This window comes from Stomoxys calcitrans, chromosome 4 (assembly GCF_963082655.1).
Source record: "Stomoxys calcitrans chromosome 4, idStoCalc2.1, whole genome shotgun sequence".
NCBI lineage: Eukaryota > Metazoa > Arthropoda > Insecta > Diptera > Muscidae > Stomoxys > Stomoxys calcitrans.
Genome location: NC_081555.1, coordinates 4,729,155 through 4,755,804, shown reverse-complemented (window position 1 = coordinate 4,755,804; position 26,650 = coordinate 4,729,155). Strand labels below are relative to the sequence as shown.

Here is a 26,650-nt window from a genome sequence, read left to right as displayed (position 1 = left end):
ATTGAAATTTTCAAAAATCACCAAAATTTTGAAATGTTCGAAATCCCAAGTTTGTTGGCTTATCGAAAGGACGGTGAGACGACATTTCGAAATTCATCATCAGCGCGTCAAAATCGCGCGTTTTTGCATTTAAAACGCCTCGTTTTCAGGCAACAAATGGGAATTTCAAAAATCTAAAACATGCTCTGAATTCAGTTTTCAATAAAGAATTATACTCCACAAAGTTTTTAACAAAAATCGAAAAATCAAAATGACGCGTCATTGGCCTAAAATGTACGCGTTGTTAGGGTTAAAATAGGAATTTCAAAAATCTGAAATATGCTATGAATGCACTTTTGGATGAGGAATTATATTCCCCAAAGTTTTCTAAGAAAATCGAAAAAAAGTTTTTTTCGCCATTTTTCAGACAAGGCTATAGGTCATTGAAATTTTCAAAAATCACCAAAATTTTGAAATGTTCGAAATCCCAAGTTTGTTGGCTTATCGAAAGGACGGTGAGACGACATTTCGAAATTCATCATCAGCGCGTCAAAATCGCGCGTTTTTGCATTTAAAACGCCTCGTTTTCAGGCAACAAATGCGAATTTCAAAAATCTAAAACATCCTCTGAATTCAGTTTTCAATAAAGAATTATACTCCACAAAGTTTTTAACAAAAATCGAAAAATCAAAATGACGCGTCATTGGCCTAAAATGTACGCGTTGTTAGGGTTAAAATTGGAATTTCAAAAATCTGAAATATGCTATGAATGCACTTTTGGATGAGGAATTATATTCCCCAAAGTTTTCTAAGAAAATCGAAAAAAAGTTTTTTTCGCCATTTTTCAGACAAGGCTATAAGTCATTGAAATTTTCAAAAATCACCAAAATTTTGAAATGTTCGAAATCCCAAGTTTGTTGGCTTATCGAAAGGACGGTGAGACGACATTTCGAAATTCATCATCAGCGCGTCAAAATCGCGCGTTTTTGCATTTAAAACGCCTCGTTTTCAGGCAACAAATGGGAATTTCAAAAATCTAAAACATGCTCTGAATTCAGTTTTCAATAAAGAATTATACTCCACAAAGTTTTTAACAAAAATCGAAAAATCAAAATGACGCGTCATTGGCCTAAAATGTACGCGTTGTTAGGGTTAAAATTGAAATTTCAAAAATCTGAAATATGCTATGAATGCACTTTTGGATGAGGAATTATATTCCCCATTGTTTTCTAAGAAAATCGAAAAAAAGTTTTTTTCGCCATTTTTCAGACAAGGCTATAGGTCATTGAAATTTTCAAAAATCACCAAAATTTTGAAATGTTCGAAATCCCAAGTTTGTTGGCTTATCGAAAGGACGGTGAGACGACATTTCGAAATTCATCATCAGCGCGTCAAAATCGCGCGTTTTTGCATTTAAAACGCCTCGTTTTCAGGCAACAAATGGGAATTTCAAAAATCTAAAACATGCTCTGAATTCAGTTTTCAATAAAGAATTATACTCCACAAAGTTTTTAACAAAAATCGAAAAATCAAAATGACGCGTCATTGGCCTAAAATGTACGCGTTGTTAGGGTTAAAATAGGAATTTCAAAAATCTGAAATATGCTATGAATGCACTTTTGGATGAGGAATTATATTCCCCAAAGTTTTCTAAGAAAATCGAAAAAAAGTTTTTTTCGCCATTTTTCAGACAAGGCTATAGGTCATTGAAATTTTCAAAAATCACCAAAATTTTGAAATGTTCGAAATCCCAAGTTTGTTGGCTTATCGAAAGGACGGTGAGACGACATTTCGAAATTCATCATCAGCGCGTCAAAATCGCGCGTTTTTGCATTTAAAACGCCTCGTTTTCAGGCAACAAATGGGAATTTCAAAAATCTAAAACATGCTCTGAATTCAGTTTTCAATAAAGAATTATACTCCACAAAGTTTTTAACAAAAATCGAAAAATCAAAATGACGCGTCATTGGCCTAAAATGTACGCGTTGTTAGGGTTAAAATTGAAATTTCAAAAATCTGAAATATGCTATGAATGCACTTTTGGATGAGGAATTATATTCCCCATTGTTTTCTAAGAAAATCGAAAAAAAGTTTTTTTCGCCATTTTTCAGACAAGGCTATAGGTCATTGAAATTTTCAAAAATCACCAAAATTTTGAAATGTTCGAAATCCCAAGTTTGTTGGCTTATCGAAAGGACGGTGAGACGACATTTCGAAATTCATCATCAGCGCGTCAAAATCGCGCGTTTTTGCATTTAAAACGCCTCGTTTTCAGGCAACAAATGGGAATTTCAAAAATCTAAAACATGCTCTGAATTCAGTTTTCAATAAAGAATTATACTCCACAAAGTTTTTAACAAAAATCGAAAAATCAAAATGACGCGTCATTGGCCTAAAATGTACGCGTTGTTAGGGTTAAAATAGGAATTTCAAAAATCTGAAATATGCTATGAATGCACTTTTGGATGAGGAATTATATTCCCCAAAGTTTTCTAAGAAAATCGAAAAAAAGTTTTTTTCGCCATTTTTCAGACAAGGCTATAGGTCATTGAAATTTTCAAAAATCACCAAAATTTTGAAATGTTCGAAATCCCAAGTTTGTTGGCTTATCGAAAGGACGGTGAGACGACATTTCGAAATTCATCATCAGCGCGTCAAAATCGCGCGTTTTTGCATTTAAAACGCCTCGTTTTCAGGCAACAAATGGGAATTTCAAAAATCTAAAACATGCTCTGAATTCAGTTTTCAATAAAGAATTATACTCCACAAAGTTTTTAACAAAAATCGAAAAATCAAAATGACGCGTCATTGGCCTAAAATGTACGCGTTGTTAGGGTTAAAATAGGAATTTCAAAAATCGGAAATATGCTATGAATGCACTTTTGGATGAGGAATTATATTCCCCAAAGTTTTCTAAGAAAATCGAAAAAAAGTTTTTTTCGCCATTTTTCAGACAAGGCTATAGGTCATTGAAATTTTCAAAAATCACCAAAATTTTGAAATGTTCGAAATCCCAAGTTTGTTGGCTTATCGAAAGGACGGTGAGACGACATTTCGAAATTCATCATCAGCGCGTCAAAATCGCGCGTTTTTGCATTTAAAACGCCTCGTTTTCAGGCAACAAATAGGAATTTCAAAAATCTAAAACATGCTCTGAATTCAGTTTTCAATAAAGAATTATACTCCACAAAGTTTTTAACAAAAATCGAAAAATCAAAATGACGCGTCATTGGCCTAAAATGTACGCGTTGTTAGGGTTAAAATTGGAATTTCAAAAATCTGAAATATGCTATGAATGCACTTTTGGATGAGGAATTATATTCCCCAAAGTTTTCTAAGAAAATCGAAAAAAAGTTTTTTTCGCCTTTTTTCAGACAAGGCTATAGGTCATTGAAATTTTCAAAAATCACCAAAATTTTGAAATGTTCGAAATCCCAAGTTTGTTGGCTTATCGAAAGGACGGTGAGACGACATTTCGAAATTCATCATCAGCGCGTCAAAATCGCGCGTTTTTGCATTTAAAACGCCTCGTTTTCAGGCAACAAATGGGAATTTCAAAAATCTAAAACATGCTCTGAATTCAGTTTTCAATAAAGAATTATACTCCACAAAGTTTTTAACAAAAATCGAAAAATCAAAATGACGCGTCATTGGCCTAAAATGTACGCGTTGTTAGGGTTAAAATAGGAATTTCAAAAATCTGAAATATGCTATGAATGCACTTTTGGATGAGGAATTATATTCCCCAAAGTTTTCTAAGAAAATCGAAAAAAAGTTTTTTTCGCCATTTTTCAGACAAGGCTATAGGTCATTGAAATTTTCAAAAATCACCAAAATTTTGAAATGTTCGAAATCCCAAGTTTGTTGGCTTATCGAAAGGACGGTGAGACGACATTTCGAAATTCATCATCAGCGCGTCAAAATCGCGCGTTTTTGCATTTAAAACGCCTCGTTTTCAGGCAACAAATGCGAATTTCAAAAATCTAAAACATCCTCTGAATTCAGTTTTCAATAAAGAATTATACTCCACAAAGTTTTTAACAAAAATCGAAAAATCAAAATGACGCGTCATTGGCCTAAAATGTACGCGTTGTTAGGGTTAAAATTGAAATTTCAAAAATCTGAAATATGCTATGAATGCACTTTTGGATGAGGAATTATATTCCCCATTGTTTTCTAAGAAAATCGAAAAAAAGTTTTTTTCGCCATTTTTCAGACAAGGCTATAGGTCATTGAAATTTTCAAAAATCACCAAAATTTTGAAATGTTCGAAATCCCAAGTTTGTTGGCTTATCGAAAGGACGGTGAGACGACATTTCGAAATTCATCATCAGCGCGTCAAAATCGCGCGTTTTTGCATTTAAAACGCCTCGTTTTCAGGCAACAAATGGGAATTTCAAAAATCTAAAACATGCTCTGAATTCAGTTTTCAATAAAGAATTATACTCCACAAAGTTTTTAACAAAAATCGAAAAATCAAAATGACGCGTCATTGGCCTAAAATGTACGCGTTGTTAGGGTTAAAATAGGAATTTCAAAAATCTGAAATATGCTATGAATGCACTTTTGGATGAGGAATTATATTCCCCAAAGTTTTCTAAGAAAATCGAAAAAAAGTTTTTTTCGCCATTTTTCAGACAAGGCTATAGGTCATTGAAATTTTCAAAAATCACCAAAATTTTGAAATGTTCGAAATCCCAAGTTTGTTGGCTTATCGAAAGGACGGTGAGACGACATTTCGAAATTCATCATCAGCGCGTCAAAATCGCGCGTTTTTGCATTTAAAACGCCTCGTTTTCAGGCAACAAATGCGAATTTCAAAAATCTAAAACATCCTCTGAATTCAGTTTTCAATAAAGAATTATACTCCACAAAGTTTTTAACAAAAATCGAAAAATCAAAATGACGCGTCATTGGCCTAAAATGTACGCGTTGTTAGGGTTAAAATTGGAATTTCAAAAATCTGAAATATGCTATGAATGCACTTTTGGATGAGGAATTATATTCCCCAAAGTTTTCTAAGAAAATCGAAAAAAAGTTTTTTTCGCCATTTTTCAGACAAGGCTATAAGTCATTGAAATTTTCAAAAATCACCAAAATTTTGAAATGTTCGAAATCCCAAGTTTGTTGGCTTATCGAAAGGACGGTGAGACGACATTTCGAAATTCATCATCAGCGCGTCAAAATCGCGCGTTTTTGCATTTAAAACGCCTCGTTTTCAGGCAACAAATGGGAATTTCAAAAATCTAAAACATGCTCTGAATTCAGTTTTCAATAAAGAATTATACTCCACAAAGTTTTTAACAAAAATCGAAAAATCAAAATGACGCGTCATTGGCCTAAAATGTACGCGTTGTTAGGGTTAAAATTGAAATTTCAAAAATCTGAAATATGCTATGAATGCACTTTTGGATGAGGAATTATATTCCCCATTGTTTTCTAAGAAAATCGAAAAAAAGTTTTTTTCGCCATTTTTCAGACAAGGCTATAGGTCATTGAAATTTTCAAAAATCACCAAAATTTTGAAATGTTCGAAATCCCAAGTTTGTTGGCTTATCGAAAGGACGGTGAGACGACATTTCGAAATTCATCATCAGCGCGTCAAAATCGCGCGTTTTTGCATTTAAAACGCCTCGTTTTCAGGCAACAAATGGGAATTTCAAAAATCTAAAACATGCTCTGAATTCAGTTTTCAATAAAGAATTATACTCCACAAAGTTTTTAACAAAAATCGAAAAATCAAAATGACGCGTCATTGGCCTAAAATGTACGCGTTGTTAGGGTTAAAATAGGAATTTCAAAAATCTGAAATATGCTATGAATGCACTTTTGGATGAGGAATTATATTCCCCAAAGTTTTCTAAGAAAATCGAAAAAAAGTTTTTTTCGCCATTTTTCAGACAAGGCTATAGGTCATTGAAATTTTCAAAAATCACCAAAATTTTGAAATGTTCGAAATCCCAAGTTTGTTGGCTTATCGAAAGGACGGTGAGACGACATTTCGAAATTCATCATCAGCGCGTCAAAATCGCGCGTTTTTGCATTTAAAACGCCTCGTTTTCAAGCAACAAATAGGAATTTCAAAAATCTAAAACATGCTCTGAATTCAGTTTTCAATAAAGAATTATACTCCACAAAGTTTTTAACAAAAATCGAAAAATCAAAATGACGCGTCATTGGCCTAAAATGTACGCGTTGTTAGGGTTAAAATTGGAATTTCAAAAATCTGAAATATGCTATGAATGCACTTTTGGATGAGGAATTATATTCCCCAAAGTTTTCTAAGAAAATCGAAAAAAAGTTTTTTTCGCCTTTTTTCAGACAAGGCTATAGGTCATTGAAATTTTCAAAAATCACCAAAATTTTGAAATGTTCGAAATCCCAAGTTTGTTGGCTTATCGAAAGGACGGTGAGACGACATTTCGAAATTCATCATCAGCGCGTCAAAATCGCGCGTTTTTGCATTTAAAACGCCTCGTTTTCAGGCAACAAATGCGAATTTCAAAAATCTAAAACATGCTCTGAATTCAGTTTTCAATAAAGAATTATACTCCACAAAGTTTTTAACAAAAATCGAAAAATCAAAATGACGCGTCATTGGCCTAAAATGTACGCGTTGTTAGGGTTAAAATTGGAATTTCAAAAATCTGAAATATGCTATGAATGCACTTTTGGATGAGGAATTATATTCCCCAAAGTTTTCTAAGAAAATCGAAAAAAAGTTTTTTTCGCCTTTTTTCAGACAAGGCTATAGGTCATTGAAATTTTCAAAAATCACCAAAATTTTGAAATGTTCGAAATCCCAAGTTTGTTGGCTTATCGAAAGGACGGTGAGACGACATTTCGAAATTCATCATCAGCGCGTCAAAATCGCGCGTTTTTGCATTTAAAACGCCTCGTTTTCAGGCAACAAATGCGAATTTCAAAAATCTAAAACATGCTCTGAATTCAGTTTTCAATAAAGAATTATACTCCACAAAGTTTTTAACAAAAATCGAAAAATCAAAATGACGCGTCATTGGCCTAAAATGTACGCGTTGTTAGGGTTAAAATTGGAATTTCAAAAATCTGAAATATGCTATGAATGCACTTTTGGATGAGGAATTATATTCCCCAAAGTTTTCTAAGAAAATCGAAAAAAAGTTTTTTTCGCCATTTTTCAGACAAGGCTATAAGTCATTGAAATTTTCAAAAATCACCAAAATTTTGAAATGTTCGAAATCCCAAGTTTGTTGGCTTATCGAAAGGACGGTGAGACGGCATTTCGAAATTCATCATCAGCGCGTCAAAATCGCGCGTTTTTGCATTTAAAACGCCTCGTTTTCAGGCAACAAATGGGAATTTCAAAAATCTAAAACATGCTCTGAATTCAGTTTTCAATAAAGAATTATACTCCACAAAGTTTTTAACAAAAATCGAAAAATCAAAATGACGCGTCATTGGCCTAAAATGTACGCGTTGTTAGGGTTAAAATTGGAATTTCAAAAATCTGAAATATGCTATGAATGCACTTTTGGATGAGGAATTATATTCCCCAAAGTTTTCTAAGAAAATCGAAAAAAAGTTTTTTTCGCCTTTTTTCAGACAAGGCTATAGGTCATTGAAATTTTCAAAAATCACCAAAATTTTGAAATGTTCGAAATCCCAAGTTTGTTGGCTTATCGAAAGGACGGTGAGACGACATTTCGAAATTCATCATCAGCGCGTCAAAATCGCGCGTTTTTGCATTTAAAACGCCTCGTTTTCAGGCAACAAATGCGAATTTCAAAAATCTAAAACATGCTCTGAATTCAGTTTTCAATAAAGAATTATACTCCACAAAGTTTTTAACAAAAATCGAAAAATCAAAATGACGCGTCATTGGCCTAAAATGTACGCGTTGTTAGGGTTAAAATTGGAATTTCAAAAATCTGAAATATGCTATGAATGCACTTTTGGATGAGGAATTATATTCCCCAAAGTTTTCTAAGAAAATCGAAAAAAAGTTTTTTTCGCCTTTTTTCAGACAAGGCTATAGGTCATTGAAATTTTCAAAAATCACCAAAATTTTGAAATGTTCGAAATCCCAAGTTTGTTGGCTTATCGAAAGGACGGTGAGACGACATTTCGAAATTCATCATCAGCGCGTCAAAATCGCGCGTTTTTGCATTTAAAACGCCTCGTTTTCAGGCAACAAATGGGAATTTCAAAAATCTAAAACATGCTCTGAATTCAGTTTTCAATAAAGAATTATACTCCACAAAGTTTTTAACAAAAATCGAAAAATCAAAATGACGCGTCATTGGCCTAAAATGTACGCGTTGTTAGGGTTAAAATTGGAATTTCAAAAATCTGAAATATGCTATGAATGCACTTTTGGATGAGGAATTATATTCCCCAAAGTTTTCTAAGAAAATCGAAAAAAAGTTTTTTTCGCCTTTTTTCAGACAAGGCTATAGGTCATTGAAATTTTCAAAAATCACCAAAATTTTGAAATGTTCGAAATCCCAAGTTTGTTGGCTTATCGAAAGGACGGTGAGACGACATTTCGAAATTCATCATCAGCGCGTCAAAATCGCGCGTTTTTGCATTTAAAACGCCTCGTTTTCAGGCAACAAATGGGAATTTCAAAAATCTAAAACATGCTCTGAATTCAGTTTTCAATAAAGAATTATACTCCACAAAGTTTTTAACAAAAATCGAAAAATCAAAATGACGCGTCATTGGCCTAAAATGTACGCGTTGTTAGGGTTAAAATAGGAATTTCAAAAATCTGAAATATGCTATGAATGCACTTTTGGATGAGGAATTATATTCCCTAAAGTTTTCTAAGAAAATCGAAAAAAAGTTTTTTTCGCCATTTTTCAGACAAGGCTATAGGTCATTGAAATTTTCAAAAATCACCAAAATTTTGAAATGTTCGAAATCCCAAGTTTGTTGGCTTATCGAAAGGACGGTGAGACGACATTTCGAAATTCATCATCAGCGCGTCAAAATCGCGCGTTTTTGCATTTAAAACGCCTCGTTTTCAGGCAACAAATGGGAATTTCAAAAATCTAAAACATGCTCTGAATTCAGTTTTCAATAAAGAATTATACTCCACAAAGTTTTTAACAAAAATCGAAAAATCAAAATGACGCGTCATTGGCCTAAAATGTACGCGTTGTTAGGGTTAAAATTGGAATTTCAAAAATCTGAAATATGCTATGAATGCACTTTTGGATGAGGAATTATATTCCCCAAAGTTTTCTAAGAAAATCGAAAAAAAGTTTTTTTCGCCATTTTTCAGACAAGGCTATAAGTCATTGAAATTTTAAAAAATCATCAAAATTTTGAAATGTTCGAAATCTCAAGTTTGTTGGCTTATCGAAAGGACGGTGAGACGACATTTCGAAATTCATCATCAACGCGTCAAAATGGCGCGTTTTTGCATTTAAAACGCCTCGTTTTTAGGCAACAAGTGGGAATTTCAAAAACCTAAACATGCTCTGAATTCAGTTTTCAATAGAGAATTATAATCCACAAAGTTTTTAAAAAAAATGATATTTTTTAAACGAATTTACAGTTTTTTTTACACTTCTTGGTTTTTTTACTGGTAGTTTTTTTCCTTTCAATTTCTTTTTTTTTTAGAAAAAAATGGATAGGATGTTTTAGGCTTTTTTTATATTTTTTTATTATTTTTTTTAGTTAGCGTAATTAAAACATATATGACCTATATTTCGTATATCCTCTTTGTTGCGAATGAAAAACTTCTTGAGTTTAAAGATAAGACACAACATTCATGAGAATAATTTAGGCTTTGCTAGGCAGCAAGGATGGCGTTTTCATAACTTACATGGCTGATGCATTAGAATGAGAAATAACGAAATTCTTTCATTAGCATATTATACTTAAGAATAACTACTTTATTTAAATATTAATTAAATAAAAATAACTTAATACAAATAAAATTTCCAAAATAAAACAAGCTTTTTTTTGTGTTATTTTCTTTTATTAAACTCCCATCAAATTAAACATTCCAAATTTGAATGATACAAAATTTTGGTTGGTTTATTCTTGTTTTTTTTTTTTTAAGATCTAAGTTCAAAAATTTCTTTAACTTCGAAGTTCTATTCTCGGGTTTTGGTTCGTTCTCTATTTCATAACTATTACCCTCTCGTATGTCCATATGTTTGGCCATTATAAGTTTGTGCCCGAATCAAATTTTCTGCAAAATTTAATTTATGACTTTGGATACACTTTGCCTAGTGCTCCCAAGGCTCACACAGCCTATGCAAATAGAATTTGCAGTTGGAATTTGAAGAAACTCAATTTGCCTAAATGCAATTTGGAAATTAAAGTATGTCTCTACATATGGATGTTGTAATACCTATGTATACGTGGATACTCTAAATTAGTGTAGAAGATATAACAAATTTTTATCAAAGATGCTCATCATCTTAGATGTGTGTGCGTGTGTGTGTGTGTATGGAGAGAGGGTGGTGAGCAGCAAAAGTAAACAGATTAAGTCTCAATATTAGCAGGGGTGAACTTTCCATTTAACATTTAATGAGAAAATTTACATAAACTGTTCTAATTGGATAAAAACATTTTTAACGTGTGCCTATTATACCCATTAATTGGAGGTAATTCCTGAAAATCTCATATAATAAATAACGAAAATAAAAAGATGATAATTATGTCGGTGCTTTTGAGTATGTTCACGCACACACACATATATATGTACACATGTGTATTCTTTATAAGCATTTTTGATAAGATTCAGCAGAAAAAGCGGTGATGGAAATGGGGACAGAAGTGCTTTTGACATAATTTTTCAGTACGTTTCGCTTCGCAGTCGTTAGTTGAAGAGGTTCAAAGGAAATTTTCAAATTCTTTGAAAAATTAATTGCAATTAATTAAGCGAGATTATTATTCAAAAAAAAAGAGGTCGAATTCAATGAAATTTTGGTTAATGCATGATATTAGAACATAAATTAAGAGTAACAGAGTTTTTTCAAATTGAATAACAATTTAATTGAATGGTAATTAGTTGCTTATTGTAACAGTTTAATGAGGAATTTTTATATATGTACTAGATGAGTCGGGCCCGCTACGCTGCGCCTTCTTTAACTCTCTAATATCTTTTTAGGGTGGGGACACTTCGCCCTGAATGCGGATATCGAATTTGTGCCATTACAGCCTATAACGCTAAACGCGTTCGAATGCTGACGAGAACCTCGGACAAAGCGGTGTTTATCCCCTCTCGGTCCACTTTTGATTTTGGATGGTGTTTTTTGGGGTAACGTTGGAGGGTCCGCCCCCTTCCGTTGTCAATAAATTATAAAGCCAATTCCTACTTCCTGACCATATTCGTAATCTACTCCCGAATACCTTTCATTTGAGTCCCATATTGTCATGATCGTCAAATAACCCTATTTTAGGAGGTTTAAGAGCTGGGGCGGCCCCCATTTACTTGGACCCAACTATTATTGTGAGATTCGTACTCTACTCTTGAATATCTTTCATTTAAATCCCATATTGCCCCGATCAGTCCACATTTATTTTTGAATAGTACCTTTGGGGTAAGGGGGAGGGTCCGCCCCCTCCCGATATCAAAAAATTATATGGCCTATGTTTCCTTCCAGACCAACCTACATAATCTGTGAAAATTTCAAGGCAATCGGTTCAGCCGCTTCTGAGTCTATACGGAACAAACAAACAAACCGACAAACATTTTATATATAAGAAGATATATACATATGTATGTGGGTAATTGTGCTTGGCTTGAATAAACAAGACAGATTTCCCACTAGATATTAATTCAATAGGCTCCTTTCGTGTTAATGTGTTCGTATATGTGATCAATGTTGCCTCTGCGTTTCTTTGGCCCTTTTCTCTTCTGAATATGTTTTAAACTTTTTTTCATATGGCATTTTGATTTATTTTTCCTATTGGATCATGTCTTTGTTCTAGTTTTCAAGTGTTTTATTATTTTCACAATTTATGGGTTTTAGAAAATTTTCAAATTTAATTTGCATGTGTTTGCATGTTGTCAAGGATGTTTGCAGAAAACTTTGCTTTAATTTGCAACAAAAGGAAGGGTCAACTTTTAAATAAAATTCCAACTGACAAAAGGATTTCGAAAAGTTTTTATTTTCAAGCACCATCTCTCTCTCTCTCTACACCCTCTATCTGACACGTATGGGCTGAGCCACAAATATTAAGGGACAGAAAAAACATTGGTGATATTCCTTGTCCTTTTTTTTTTGTTTTAATCAATTCATTTGGACTGTATGGGATGTCCGAAATACTTACTTGAATGCTTCTCGGCTAAAATTCCTAAATATATTACAGTCTGGATGTTCCAATAAACGAAATGCTATCGAGCAATGATGATTCTCTAAAGGCGATATGTCATTATACCTAAAATGGAAGGATGTTCGAAAGGAAGAAAAAAAAAAAAGTCATATAAAAAAAGTTGTAGTAAAAAAAAAAAACCAAAAAAAAAGCTGCCCTAAAATTGGCTTATTCTAAATGGCAATTTATTTTTCAATTTAAGCAGAGTACATATTTTCCATTGGGCACAATACTTGTCCACAACAAAATGTGTTTTCTTTGTAATGATTTTCCCCGTTTTTCCGTTTTCGAAACAGCAGACATTTTTCAAGTGTTTCTCCCTGGGCAATACATTTACCAACTGCTATCCAATTGAGCTTGTCACCGGAGATGTTGCAATGCCATGTTTTTATGGACTAATCGGCATGTCCATGGCCATACCCTATGCTTATGCAATTTTTGTCATCTACCAACACTTGAATCCCTAGGAGCATTGCATCTAATGCTGGGATTTTGTATTGTGGCCACAGCATATGATGTACATCACCTCTGATGTTGATTGACGTTTATTGATTGAGATGGAAGAAAATGGCAAGTGTGTATGGGTGTATGGTGAGAATAACTATCAGAACATGCATGATATGATATGTATGTGTGTGTGTGTGTGTGTGTTTATGATGAAGGACATTTTCCATCCTTTGCCACATTATGTTCCAGTTATGCTTGCTTATCTGAGCCTCTCCAGTTGAGAGATACCTACCGTAGTGCCAACTCTGTACGGGCATTTATTTGATAAATGTTATTGTAGCCTGGATGATCGAGATCGTGACAAATGCAGGATACCAATAGAATGAGACACTCCAAATCACCCAGACGTTGCAATAGATTGGCTTGACGTGTTATGGCATACATCTGTAATGAGAAGGGGATGTACGTATCATAATCAATAACTTTTTACAGATAATGGGAATATGATAGGAAAATGTAGATAGAGGTCATTAAAATTCCCTTAAACCGGATAAAGTTTCATCATATCGTTGGCTTAATATGAAAAAGGTCTAACTCGATTAGTTTTTATTTTACAGGAGGAGGACATAAGCCTTTTTGGAATTGTTGTATCTTGGTAATTTGCAACAGGGGTGGGATATATAAAAAAAATTATAAATTTATATTTATAAAAACATAATAATAATATAGAAAAAAAAAATAAAAATAAACATGGAATATATATATATATAAAATAAAATAAAATATAATCAAACAAAATAAAATAAAGTAAAATAAAAACAACAGTAAGAGCGTGCTAAATTCGGTGCTATGGCAGCTATATCAAAACATGGACCGATTTGAACAATACTTAGCGCAGTTGTTGGAAGTGATACCAAAACACCACATGCAAAATTTCAGACAATTCGGACGACAATTGTGCCCGCTAGAGGTTCAAGAAGTCAAGACCCAAGATCGGTTTATATGGCAGTTATATCAAAACATGGACCGATTTGGCCCATTTACAATCCCAATCGATCTACACTAATAAAAAGTATTTGTGCAAAATTTTAAGCGGCGAGCTTTTTAGCGTGCTTTCGACAGACAGACGGACGGACATGGCTAGTTCGACTTAAAATGTCATGACGATCAAGAATATATATAGACGAATATTTCGAGGAGTTACAAACAGAATGACGAAATTAGTATACCCCCATCATATGGTGGAGGGTATAAAAATATATAAGTTTAACATAAAAAGACAAGGAAATATTCAGTCCAATTTTTGCCTGGACATAACTTTTCATGTATAAAGTTAAGAAGGGTATAATTTGTGTAATTTGAACAGGTTTTTTGGCAACACTGATTTATACAGCTCACGCATGTTTCGTGTTTTGTTTCACTGTCAAAGATCTTAAGTTTGGTTTATAATTTAACCATGAATCGAACCAAACCAAAGCTTGTAATCTAAAGAATTTTATTATCAAAATGAGCACAAGAAAGTTCATCGTGCGCTTCTTCCATTGAGGGACGAAGCTCATTTTTGCCCCAATGGGTACGGAAATAAGCAGAATTGTCAATTTCGGAGTGAAGATCAGCCAGAAGCATTGCAAAAGATACCAATCCATGCAGAAAAATTCAGAAAAATTCCGTAATTTTGTGCGGTTTGTGGGCTGGTGGCATCATTGGGCCGCACTTCTTTAATGATGGTGCGAATCGTAACGCAACTGTGAATGGTGAGCGCTATCGTGAGATGATATCCAACATTTTTTTGCCTAAAATGCAAGAGCTTTATTTGCACGACATGTGGTTTTAACAAGACGGTGTCACATGTCACACAGCATGTACCTATTGAGAGGCGATTTCGGTGAACATTTTATTTCACGTTCGGGACCGGTCAATTGGCCGCCTAGATCGTGCGTTTTAACGCCTTTAGACTATTTTTTGTGGGGCTATGTTAAGGCTCATGTCTATAAAGACAAGCCCACTTCAATTGTTTCATTGGAAGATAGTCCAAAATTGGACTAGCCAGATGGACCATTTGAGGCGCTGCCATGGCCAACACATGCATGTTATAATAATCCAAGATTAAATTATATGGACCGTACTATAGATGTAATTAAAGATTTTATGTGTTTTCTTTTTGAAAAACTTTCGTATAGCTCTTAAAAAATTACCGCTTATTTAAACGCTTTAGAACCTTATATATTAAGTGGTCAAAAAACACTGCTAACATGTACTTCGTTCTGACCTGACATAGTAATTGTTTTACCTCAGTGCTTATTTTCTCATATGCTTTTTCCTTTTAGCTCGTGTTAAAAATTCTCGAAAGTCATTTCACTTATTTTTAACTTCAAGCTGTCCACTTGTATATGTCAAGTATGCATGGACATCCTGTCCAAAAGGAATGAAAAAATAAAGAAAATTATGTCATCTTAAAATGAAGTGTGGTTATTCAATCCCAAGGCGAATGGAAGAAATTACAATCGCATTACAAAGGAAATTCCACAAATGCTGAAATTCACTGATAAAACGAAGGTGTCTTTTTTTATTCTCTTGTCCATTTCCTACTAAGGTGCCTTTGAAACGTTGGCATATAGCCTCACACTTGTGTAGTGTTCACAGTATGAGGAGGGAGAAAGATAGCGGTAGTGGCAGGGGTTCCCCTTGGCAGCCATAATGTGGACATTCTATAGCCTGCATACATTCCTCCCCCATCTCTTGTATTAAGCTCAAGTACCTGACAATGCTATTTTTAAAGGAAAATTCATGTAAAAATAGTTTCATTTTGCAATTGTCGTCGTTGGTGTCGTAGTTCTTTATTCTCCTTATTCCTCATCTTTCATCTTTTTTTTGCGCTGCTACTTCCATCACACCATCATCAACAATACTGAGTTAAGAATACCCCTCTAGGAGTGGTTGAGGGGTGACAGCGTTTTACTGCAACACTAAAGATGTACTACGATGTACGATTATATTTGGACCGGCATATTACACAACGTCATAATCTTTTATGCTCGTCCACCGAAAATATAAAGGACATCTCTATATCAACCATCAGCTCAAAGACTTGAGTATTCTTTGCAAGCATTTTGACCCAGTTCTAAAAGAGGGAAAACTGGCTTAATAGCGTATAACGTGGAAAAGTATGTCGAAAGAAGCTTAAGGAAATATATTACGAGAGACAGAAAAAAAAAATATAAAATGTTCACACACACCATGAGACCATGAGGGGTTGGAAAAAAAAAAACGAAATTACCCCGGCAAGAGATGGACAAAATGTTGAAATAGAAAAATATTTGTCAAATCATTGGGAGAGATTCTTTCTTGTTCTTGAATCAGAAGTACCCCTCCCCAAGGAAAATATCTATATATAATTCACCATGGGTCGCAATTTTTAATTCGATCGCCTTTAAATTTGGTATGGGCGTATTTTTCGGCCTAGAGACGAAGCCTATTGAACTTGGAAAAAATCGGTTCAGATTTGGATATAGCTCTCATATATATGTTCGTCCGATTTGCAATAAAATGATCATTTGTTAACCGATTTCTCGAAATTTGGCAGGAAGAATTTTTTTATGATTCCCGAAATTACAGGAGAATTTCATGGAAATCGGCTCAGATTTGGATGTAGCTCCCGCATATATGTTCGTCCGATTTTGAGAAATATTGCAAGAAAGTGCTCATTTTTTAACCGATTCTCTCGAAATTTTGCAGGGAGGATTTTTTTATGCCTCTCAATATTACTGGTAATTTTCATAGAAATCGGCCCAGATTTAGATATAGCGTCATATATGTATATTGATTTTCACCCCACTGCAAGCGCACTGTTTGACAATTCTTGCCTAAATTTTGCACTGTTGTCATTTGCCAACCGTAGTTAATACAGTTTGAACATATTTGCTCGCCGAGGTCCATCAAAATTGGTTCAGTATTGGATATAGCTCCAACATTATACTTATAGGGTAGGTGTAGGGTATTATACAGTCGGCACCGCCCGACTTTTGCTCTTCCTTACTGGTTTGTGCGAAATTTTTTTGAAGATTTGGTAGCGAAGATTTGTATGTTTCCTACAATGAAGTAAGTGACAATATTGGTAAGGTAGACGTTCAATCAATAGCATATGGGCCCGATGCAGTTGTCCGCATCTGCCCTGAAAAAATTTTTGTCCTACCTTTGAAGATTTTTTTAAACTAAATTTAAAGAAAATTTTACTTTAATGAAAGATTTTTTACCTAATATTTAGGAAATTTTGTGTCTAATTGAACTAAAATAGATCTTAAACTTTTCATCATATTATTAACGGCAAAAAATCTATATAATAACGGTAAAAATATCGTTAAAGGTTGGGATGTTGCCTCTAGACTGTTTTCAAAAATGCCCAATATTCCAACATAGTGAAGAAAATTTCTCTAGTGAAAGATTTTTTACTTAATGGTAAGGAATTTTTGTCTGGAATTTGTCAATCAATAGCAGATGGGACCGAACAAATTTTTGTCATATCTTTGAAGATTTTTTAACTGAATTTAAAGAAAATTTACTTTAATGAAAGATTTTTTTACCTTATATTTAGGAAATTTTGTCTCTAATTGAACTAAAATAGATCTTAAACTTTTCCTCATATTATTAACGGCAAAAAATCGATATAATAAAGGTAAAAATATCGTTAAAGGTTGGGATGTTGCCTCTAGACTGTTTTCAAAAATGCCCAATATTCCAACATAGTGAAGAAAATTTCTCTAGTGAAAGATTTTTTACTTAATAGTAAAGAATTTTTGTCTTCAAATAAAATATAAAAGAGCTTAAACTTTTCTTTATATTACTAAACGCCAAAATCTTTAATGAAGTGCAAAATATAGATGAAGGTTGAGATATTGATTTTGGATTGCATTTTACCATAGGCTTTATTTTCTACATGCATTTGGTTTTGTATTCTGCCCACCACATTCCTTAAATACATTATTGTTGACTGATTGTTATTGCAACGTGATTGCACTAAAGTTCCAAAGACTATAGCCAACATTAACTGTTTCCCGTTCAGCCATGGGCACCATCATCACAAAACAAGTCAAACAGTCAGAAACTCCATAACAATGGATGCGTGTTGAATTTTTCGCAGGATTAGTTGATGGCCGATTTGAACATTAGAGAGATTAGTTTTGGCTTTTGGCATTGCTGACGTTTAGCGTTGCAGTATGTTTAAGTTTCGACTTGAATCTAGGGACGAGGCGGCTGGGCATTGAAAACCATTTGTAAGCCACAAAATTATGGCCAAAAGGCTGAAATTGTTGGTTGTTTATTCTCATCATGGCTTTGCAGGAAAATCTACTATGCAACGATTTTATAGCCAAGTAACATTTTAGCCAAATTTGCTTTTTATTCCCCGAAACTGCAGAGGGATGTAGAACCGGAGGTGGTCTGAGTCCAACATTTCACACACCATTTGCCAGGATTGTATGAATTAATATGGCATGGACCAGACCACATATGCTGCTGGCAAAAACACACATCCTCATTGCACTGCCGTACATATAAATGAGTGGGGGAGCTTTCATAAAGCTTAGTCATGAGCACACAAAGAGTGGCGGCTATGGCTATGGCTACGGACACCAGTGATTAGCTGTACCATTAATGTCATGCACAAGCGACGCTAATGCTAATTTTCCATTTCTCGCCCCACATTTAAATGACCTAAAGAGGCTCTCTGCGTTAGCAAATCGAGGCATTGCGTGGGGAAGGGAAAGCGCAAGCAAGGGGATGCCTAAGTGGCACTGACATCTCTGGCCCTGATGTAGTCGTCTGTCAGTGAGTGTTTTGTTGACTGCATGTCGTTCGTATGTCCGTCTGTTTGAGAATGCACTGCCATAAGTGTCACTTGCCATAATTGAAACGAAAATATGGCCAAGCTGCAAAGCAAAGATTGCTGCCATGGAAAAGTTGCCATCATAAACTCCTGCTAGGACTTTTGTGAGACGTTAACTTTTAAGATACACAATTGTGTACTTTAAGGATGAAACAAAAGTTTTTCCACCATTTATCTAAAGCCATCGTTTGCTTGTCCCTGAATACTATGACAAACAAAACGAAAAAAAACTCAAAGAAATGAAAAACTGACAAAGAAAAAATACTTCAAAAGTATAACGACTATGGCCAAGATGATGATGTTGAAGGAGACGACACAATAAAGATATATGTAAGCCTGAAAGGACTTTTTAAGAAAAAACAAAAAATAAAACACATGCATGAAAAGAAAAATAAAGCTGTTAGATATAAGAAAAGACTGCAAATGCAATTTGATTATGGTAAAAAAAAACAGACAAAATGGTCATATGATTGAAAAATATCAAAGCAAGAAACTGCATGCGAATGACACTTCAACCAAAACTTTCATCAATAATATATTCTTTGGTGTTGGTTGCCTGACATTTTCGTGTACTGGCAAAAGATTTATTTTTCTTTTTTAAACGAATGAGTAGACTCAAAACTTTTGCTTTTAGAGTTATTTGGACTACAGAATGAAATATGAAAATGAGAAATAATATTATCTTAGAACAAATTTTCCCATATTTTAGAATTTGATCAAATTAGTAAACCTATAGCAGATTTGGAACAGGGGAAAACATGTCACATACCAATAAGTGTTGTCAGAATCAATTTTAAGCTCAACTGGTAAAGGTCCTCCTTTTAATAGCCGAGTCCGAACGGCGTACCGTAAGACGACACCTCACAAATGGCGTCAGCATTAGAAGAAGATAACCGCCGCTGAATTTTTTTTTTTTTTCCCAGGATTCGAACCCAGGCGTTCCGTTACATAGGCGAATATGCTAACCTCTACACTACGATGGCCTACTGGCATGAAACGTTGATGGGCAAATTTGTATTACATAACAGATTTGGTCAATATTTAAAATTTTTTGAAAATATTTTATTTCTAAGGAAGAAACTTGTCCAAATTTTATTTCTAAAGAAAATTTTGTCGAAGTTTTATTTATATAGAAAATTTTGTCAAAATCATATTTCTATAGAAAATTTTGTCAACATTTTATTTCTGTAGAAGAATTTGTAAAAATTTTATCTCCATGGAAAATTTTGTATAAATTTTATCTCCATAGAAAATTTTGTCAAAATTTTATTTCTATAGAAAATTTGGCAAAATTTTATTTCTAAAGAAAATTTTGTCAAAATTTTATTTCTATAGAAAATTTTGTCAAAATTTTATTTCTATAGAAAATTTTGTCAAAATTTTATTCCTATAGAAAATTTTGTCAAAATTTTATTTCTATAGAAAATTTTGTCAAAATTTTATTTCTATAGAAAATTTTGTCAAAATTTTATTTCTATAGAAAATTTTGTCAAAATTTTATTTCTATAGAAAATTTTGTCAAAATTTTATTTCTATAGAAAATTTTGTCAAAATTTTATTTCTATAGAATATTTTGTCAAAATTTTATTTCTATAGAAAATTTTGTCAAAATTTTATTTCTACAGAAAATTTTGTCAAAATTTTATTTCTATAGAAATTTTTGCCAAAATTTTATTTTTATAGAAATTTTTGTCAAAATTTTATTTTTATAGAAATTTTTGTCAAAATTTTATTTCTATAGATATTGAAGGGGCATTTCATTATGTGAATATAGGGTCGACCGACTGGACCGCACGGGGATCAAACTGTGTATCTCCCGGTGATCGGATAAGGATACTTTGCGGAAGGATTTTTCAAGTTCTGATTCTCTCGAATCTGGTGATAAACAAAGTCCTATCGTATCTCAATGCGGTCCTATAGATTCGGGGTAAATTTGTGTCGACGAACAGCAAGATTATGGCCTCACTGTCGAGGCTATCGATATGAGCTGAGGACTAATCCAAGGAAGACAAAGCTAGTGCTCTTCACTCCGATATATAAGAAACCGGATTTCAGACTCCCTTCTATGGACGGGACCACTCTGTAGTTGTCAAAGGAGGCCTAGGCCTAGTCCTTAATTGGAAACTGTCCTGGAAAACGAATACAGAGGAATGGCGATGTGCGCTTGCAGAAGGATGCTCGATAATATGTGGAAAGTTACCCCGAAGATGATATTCTGGATGTACACGGCTATTGTGAGACCAGTGCCGAGATATGGAACACTGGTATGGTAGAAGACTGTGGAGAAGGGTACAGGGACAAAGGATCTACGGAAGGTACAGAGATTGGTTTGCGTCGGCATCACGGGGGCGTTAAGGTCAACACGCCGGCGGGTCTGGCGATGCTGAATTTACAACCTGTTGAGGTGTATATTCGGGGATATGATATGATATACTCAACAAACAACAAATACAAATTTTGCCCATGAACATTCCATTTAGGAACAGGGGCCAACTTCTCACATATCAATGAGTGCTTTCCGATTCTAGCTCAATGATAAGGGGCCTCCTCTTAATAGCCGAGTCCGAACGGCGTGCCGCAGTGCGACACCTCTTTGGAGAGAAGTTTTACATGGCATAGTGCCTCACAAATATTGCCAGCATTAGGAGGGAAAACCACCGCTGAAAATTTTTTTCTGATGGTCTCGCCAGGATTTGAACCCAGGCGTTCAGCGTCATAGGCGGACATGCGCTATGGGGGTTTACTTGGAGGCACTTAACATTGGAATGTCAGTTAGACTGTCGGACGAGTGCAAAATCATTCAGGCGGAGGTCTGTGTCATTACGTTGGCTGCAAAGGAGATCCGAAGGATGGCCTGCCACCGTCGAAACTCAGGATAAATGTGGACAGTATGGCGGCCTTGAATTCAAAGGCGGAATGATAGAAATGTGTGGTGAAGTGTTTTGGGCCCCTGGCTCATGACTTGTGTTTGCCTGGGTTCCCGGACATATTGGGAAATGAAGAGACGAACGATTACGCCAGAAGGGGAATCTCCACAGCAAGAAAACCTATGGCTGGTCTTGCACAGGTGCCTTTTGTCGAACTACTGTGCACCGTCGAGGAAATGGCCAGTGCTGGGGAGGTGGGAAGCTAGGAGTCTGTGAATGGTTGTCGGATTGGAAGGACACCTTGGCCAACTGTTGACCGGAAGAGGCAGTTGTTGGCTCTCGATAAATGATCACTGAGTACGATTTGCAAATTGCAAATTTTGCCATGAACATGAACAGGAGTCATAACCGAACACTGTGCGATAGGCCAGGCGCATGGGAGTCCCGCACAACGACTATTATGGACAATTTCTTGACGAGAATGAGGAGGAGACAATCGAACACCTGCTATGCTAATGCCCGAGTCTACAGGTTATAGGCTTTCCTTCCTGGGGAGGCGGTCGTTCTCCGATCTCGGCGAACTTGATGTATCTGTAGGGAGTCTCCTCTGATACATGGATAGGACGGGTTTGATTCGGCGAGGGGCGTAGAGAACTTCAACACAGATGCGAAACACCAATGCTTGCCACTTGACGAGTGTATACTGAAGTGGGTGTGGGCCAAGCCTCCAGGGAAGCAATCGCGTGTTGGCGTAATGGATAGGCACTTGGTCCCAAATCTATTCTTTTATTTCCTGAGTTTTTCAAAGCGCTTCACCTTCCTGTCTTGCCTTCGGTTGGAGCGGGAGGCAGTGTTTTTCAACATCATGATTTTTCACCAGGTCTTCCTTTTTCCTTCTCCACTTTTTCTTTCTAGGTTGTCACAATCGGAAGGACTGGCTCTGAGTGAACTCACCTTTTAGGGTGGACTAATCCTTCAACCTAAACCCTTGACAAAATTTTATTCTATAGAAATTTTTGTAAAAATTTTATTTCTATAGAAAATTTTTGCAAAAATTTTATTTCTATAGAACATTTACTGAAAATATTATTTTTAAAGAACTTTTTTAATACTTTATTTATATAGAAAATTTTTTCAAAGTTTATTTTTGTAGAAAACTCAGTAGCATGATTACAACAGACCAATGGCTGAACGGACAGACGGGCATGGCTTTGGTTCTTTATGGGATTAGGAATGGGTTGAATGATTTTTCGCTTTAAAATTAAAATTCTATATACCAAAATGGCCATGGTTGATTAGCTCACTCTGTATATTTTTTTTGACGCTTTTGTGGGTTGCTGTGTGCTTCTGCCACCAAATTAGCATTCTAATAAGACAGATGTCAATGAGTGTAACCCAACCCTTGAGCCTTGTGACTTTTCCGTTTACCACAAGCAAAGATAATACTTTGGTGTGGGTTAATCTCCCCCTGTTTCTTGCCTTTCTAAGGGATATCACAAAGCAATGGTGAGAGTGGCACAGTTCCTTTTCCAATTTGCAGCTGTCTATCATTGTTAAAAGAATTTGAGAACCATAAGAAAAAGCAGCCTCGACAAAGGATTTTTAACTTCCTCATTGGCAAATGTTTAGGATGGCAATCCGGGGCAATCAATAAGGGATTGCCCCTTTTTGAAATAAAATCCATTCCAGACATTCCAGGCAGCCTAAATAGAATTAAGCTGCCAGCAGCATCAAGGGCACAACAACCACAAGAAAAATATATTTGACAAATAATATAATTCGAAATGACAGCCGAGGAAATGAAGAGCAAAAATTTGAATACCTCATGCCTTTATGATGGTAACAAATTTTTAAAAACAGATCCTCAACCCCTCTTTTGTTATGCAAAGTTAAGGACTTTTGCTTTCTTGCATGTTTGGGCCATGTGGATGGTCATGGAATTAATTTGGAATTGGAAACAAAATTGATTGCTTGGCCGTTACACTTGTCCAATAAAAGGTCGAGAGAGTTGAGGGATTGCTGTCGCTTTTTTACTTACCATCTGGGCCACACAAAAACAATGCCGGAAATTGTGAAACGGCACTTCATTGTAGTGCTTGTACACCTCGTACAGCCATTCTCGCAATGTGTCCACGGGTAAATTGAATTTCTCTATAAAGCCCAACTCTATGAACATGGTCTGCATCAAATGAATGATATCGGCATCGCCCCACTCGTACGAATCGAAGGCAGGCAAACGCAGAGCATTGCGCACCTCTTCCGAGAAGGTGGTATCGCAGATTTCCAGGAAACGTTTTTTAACCTCTTGATGCTTGGGTAAGCTACTCTTGCGACTCTGGGGACCCAGGGGACGCTTGGAAAGACCTGCAACAGAAAAAACGGAAGAAGGAGAAGACAATTTTATTTCCTTTATTTATATAAACACATCCTTAACAAAAAAAAAATCGAGAACGACAGAGAGCCAAAGACGGACACAAATATTAAACATTAACAAAATCCCAACATAAATAACAAAAAAAAAAAGAAATCATAAACGAACACAAGAAACTAAGTTATCATAAAATCCATCAGTTGAAAAGCCATACACTTGATGGCAGGATGTTGTTGCTACTGCCAGCCACTGCTGTTGCTGGAGTTTGTTGAAAATGCATGATACCTCAATTTCAACTACCGGCATAACAGGAAATACAAAGGCCAATTGGAAACGGAAATTAAATTTAAATGCAACCTTGTTTTGAAACTATGGCTTTAGATGTTTTTTGCTCTTTTCACTTCAAACACAAACACAAAATCACAAAGCAATGTGACGTTTCCCGTTCGATGGGCATTGGCCACGACCGAGTGATAGAGAGAGTGAGAGGTTGGATAGGGTATAGCAAAAATAACTCAAGCGGTGTTTTTTGCTCAACACAACAAAAAAGGCAGAACAAAAATTAAATTCAATTTTCCACCAAAAGGCAAATTACCACTAAACACAAAGGCCCGTGCCACTGATTGAATTTCCAGCAATGTTTCTTATGGCAAGCCACAAGAGCTCTCCTCAGAGCTATTGAGCATACCACTCTCTAGATAGAAGAATCCTTGGTGCGATGCTTGGTTGACTGGTTAGCCTAGTCAGAGCAAAGAAAAATAATTAAATCAATGACTGGAATAGTGAATGACGACGATAAAGCTTCCAGTTTAATGGTGGCTCTTGAAATTCCCATACAACAATGTGGCAACAATATGCCGCTGCCAAGCGGCGACGAGAGTGAGAGGCGAAGATAAAACCTCCAAACAATAAAAAACACAAAACTAGAAAATATAACACACATCCTTCCATCCATTCAACCATCATTGCCATGGCATGGTAATTAGAAGAGTTTCCCATCCCCATCGTACCCACAGCCTTCATTCAACAGCGCTATCCTTATTGAGGTGATTGTTGTTATGCGCTGTTTTTACCCCGGGAATTTCTCCGAACTGCAGGAAAATGCTTTTGCTATTGATATGGTAATGGATGTAGACATTCATGGATCGAGGAATGAAGAGCAAAAGCGGAATGGATGATGTATTCAAGCCAAGTAAGTAAGGATTAAGAGGAAGAAAGGGTGAAGGTGTGCGTGTGTGTGTGTGTGTGAAAGAGACACAAGACTACCTTACAATGGCAGATGCTACAGTTAAATGTTGACGGTGCAACTCATTACCTTAAAACCTGATTAAAAAAAACATTTGCGAATGTCCTACAATGTTGCAGTAAACAATAGTTAAATGCCCTGTAGAGCGCTGCCCTTGGCGTTGCTTGAGATTTTAAGACGGATTACAAGCAGTAACAATAGCAAACGATTTATAAGATTCAACCCCAATTTTTTGACAGCAAGTGGAGGAGGATCAATTGATAAGCCAGAAAAATCGACAAAAAATCTAAATAAAAATGTTGGCATTCTTTTTCTACCGAAACAAAATTTTCTATAAAAATAAAATTTTGACAAAATTATCTATAGAAATAAAATTTTGACAAAAGTTTCTATAGACATACAGGCCTATTCTGAATAACAATTCCCTGGGAGTTTATTCCCTTCTCCCACTTCCCCTATTCAGAATAACAATTAACTGGGAGCTTTTTCCCTAATCCCTTTCCCAGTATTCTAAACACACTTCGAAAAAGGGAATTCTATTCTGAATCGATATAAAAGGGAGAATGAAACGATAAAACTTGGGAAAAACTCCCCCAAACAAATGAAAGGGAGTTAGGTTAAAAAATAATGAATTTTATTCAATTTTATATAGGAACAATTTAAAATATATGAAAATTATTTTTCACTTTTTCATCAAAATCAAGTACAAATTTTGTTAGGTTCTCCCGAGTTAAATATGGGTACATGACCCACCATAGAAGATATTCTTAAGTTTTTCAATTTTATTAGCACTCTGTTCTGAGTCCGATACTAAAAGGAGGTCCCTTATCATTGAGCTTAAATAGAATCGGGCGGCACTCAAAGATACTTGGCGCCAGATTTGGCAGAATTTACTCCACAGGAGTAGGAATAAATCCATGTGGCTTTTCGTCAGCACTATGTCCAGCAGCCGTCCCAACTACCAAGAACGGCCGCCCCCCAGAAATGTGGATTAGATCTTCAGGTTCTAGCTCCATAAAAGTAGGCATTTAGATAAAGCGGCGTATCAGGCAGACCACCACAGCATTTATAACGACGAAGTAGAAGCTAACCTCTATATTGCGTTTCAGCCACATTAACTCCTTTTGCCAAGGAAAAACGCCAACATGCAGGATGTGTGCCCCGCATTCAACCAGGGACAACCCGACACAATATATTTATCTATCCAGACTACTCTGGAAGCATCTAATTTAGCCAACGATTATTGGATGAAGACGGAAAGTTGTTATCACAAAGCAAGCAAGCTGGTGACAAGCTGTAGGCCATAATTGTGCACTATTAAATTAAACATTACAAAATCCACATTAAACATGTTTTTAACCTTTTTTAGCAACCTTAATAACTTCTTTTTGCTTATTTTTCCATTATAAATTCTTTTTTCCAAAAAATAACAGTCAAATGTTAAGCCAAAGGTTGCCCAAAAAGTAATTGCGGATTTTTTAAAAGAAAGTAAATGCATTTTTAATAAAACTTAGAATGAATCAAATATACTTTTTTTTACA

At 35.2% G+C, this 26,650-nt stretch overlaps 1 protein-coding gene across 1 annotated transcript in view; it reads right to left on the bottom strand.

Moving 5' to 3' along the window:
- The window catches only part of LOC106082528 (high affinity cGMP-specific 3',5'-cyclic phosphodiesterase 9A), a 306,942-nt gene that overhangs the window by 69,671 nt on the left and 210,621 nt on the right, over nt 1-26,650 (bottom strand). The window contains exons 6-8 of the mRNA XM_013245098.2: nt 23,531-23,856; nt 13,037-13,188; nt 12,256-12,363 (exon numbers count right to left, since the gene is read on the bottom strand). Coding sequence (XP_013100552.2) covers nt 12,256-12,363; nt 13,037-13,188; nt 23,531-23,856 — 586 coding nt within the window. The remainder of the gene's footprint in view (nt 1-12,255; nt 12,364-13,036; nt 13,189-23,530; nt 23,857-26,650) is intronic.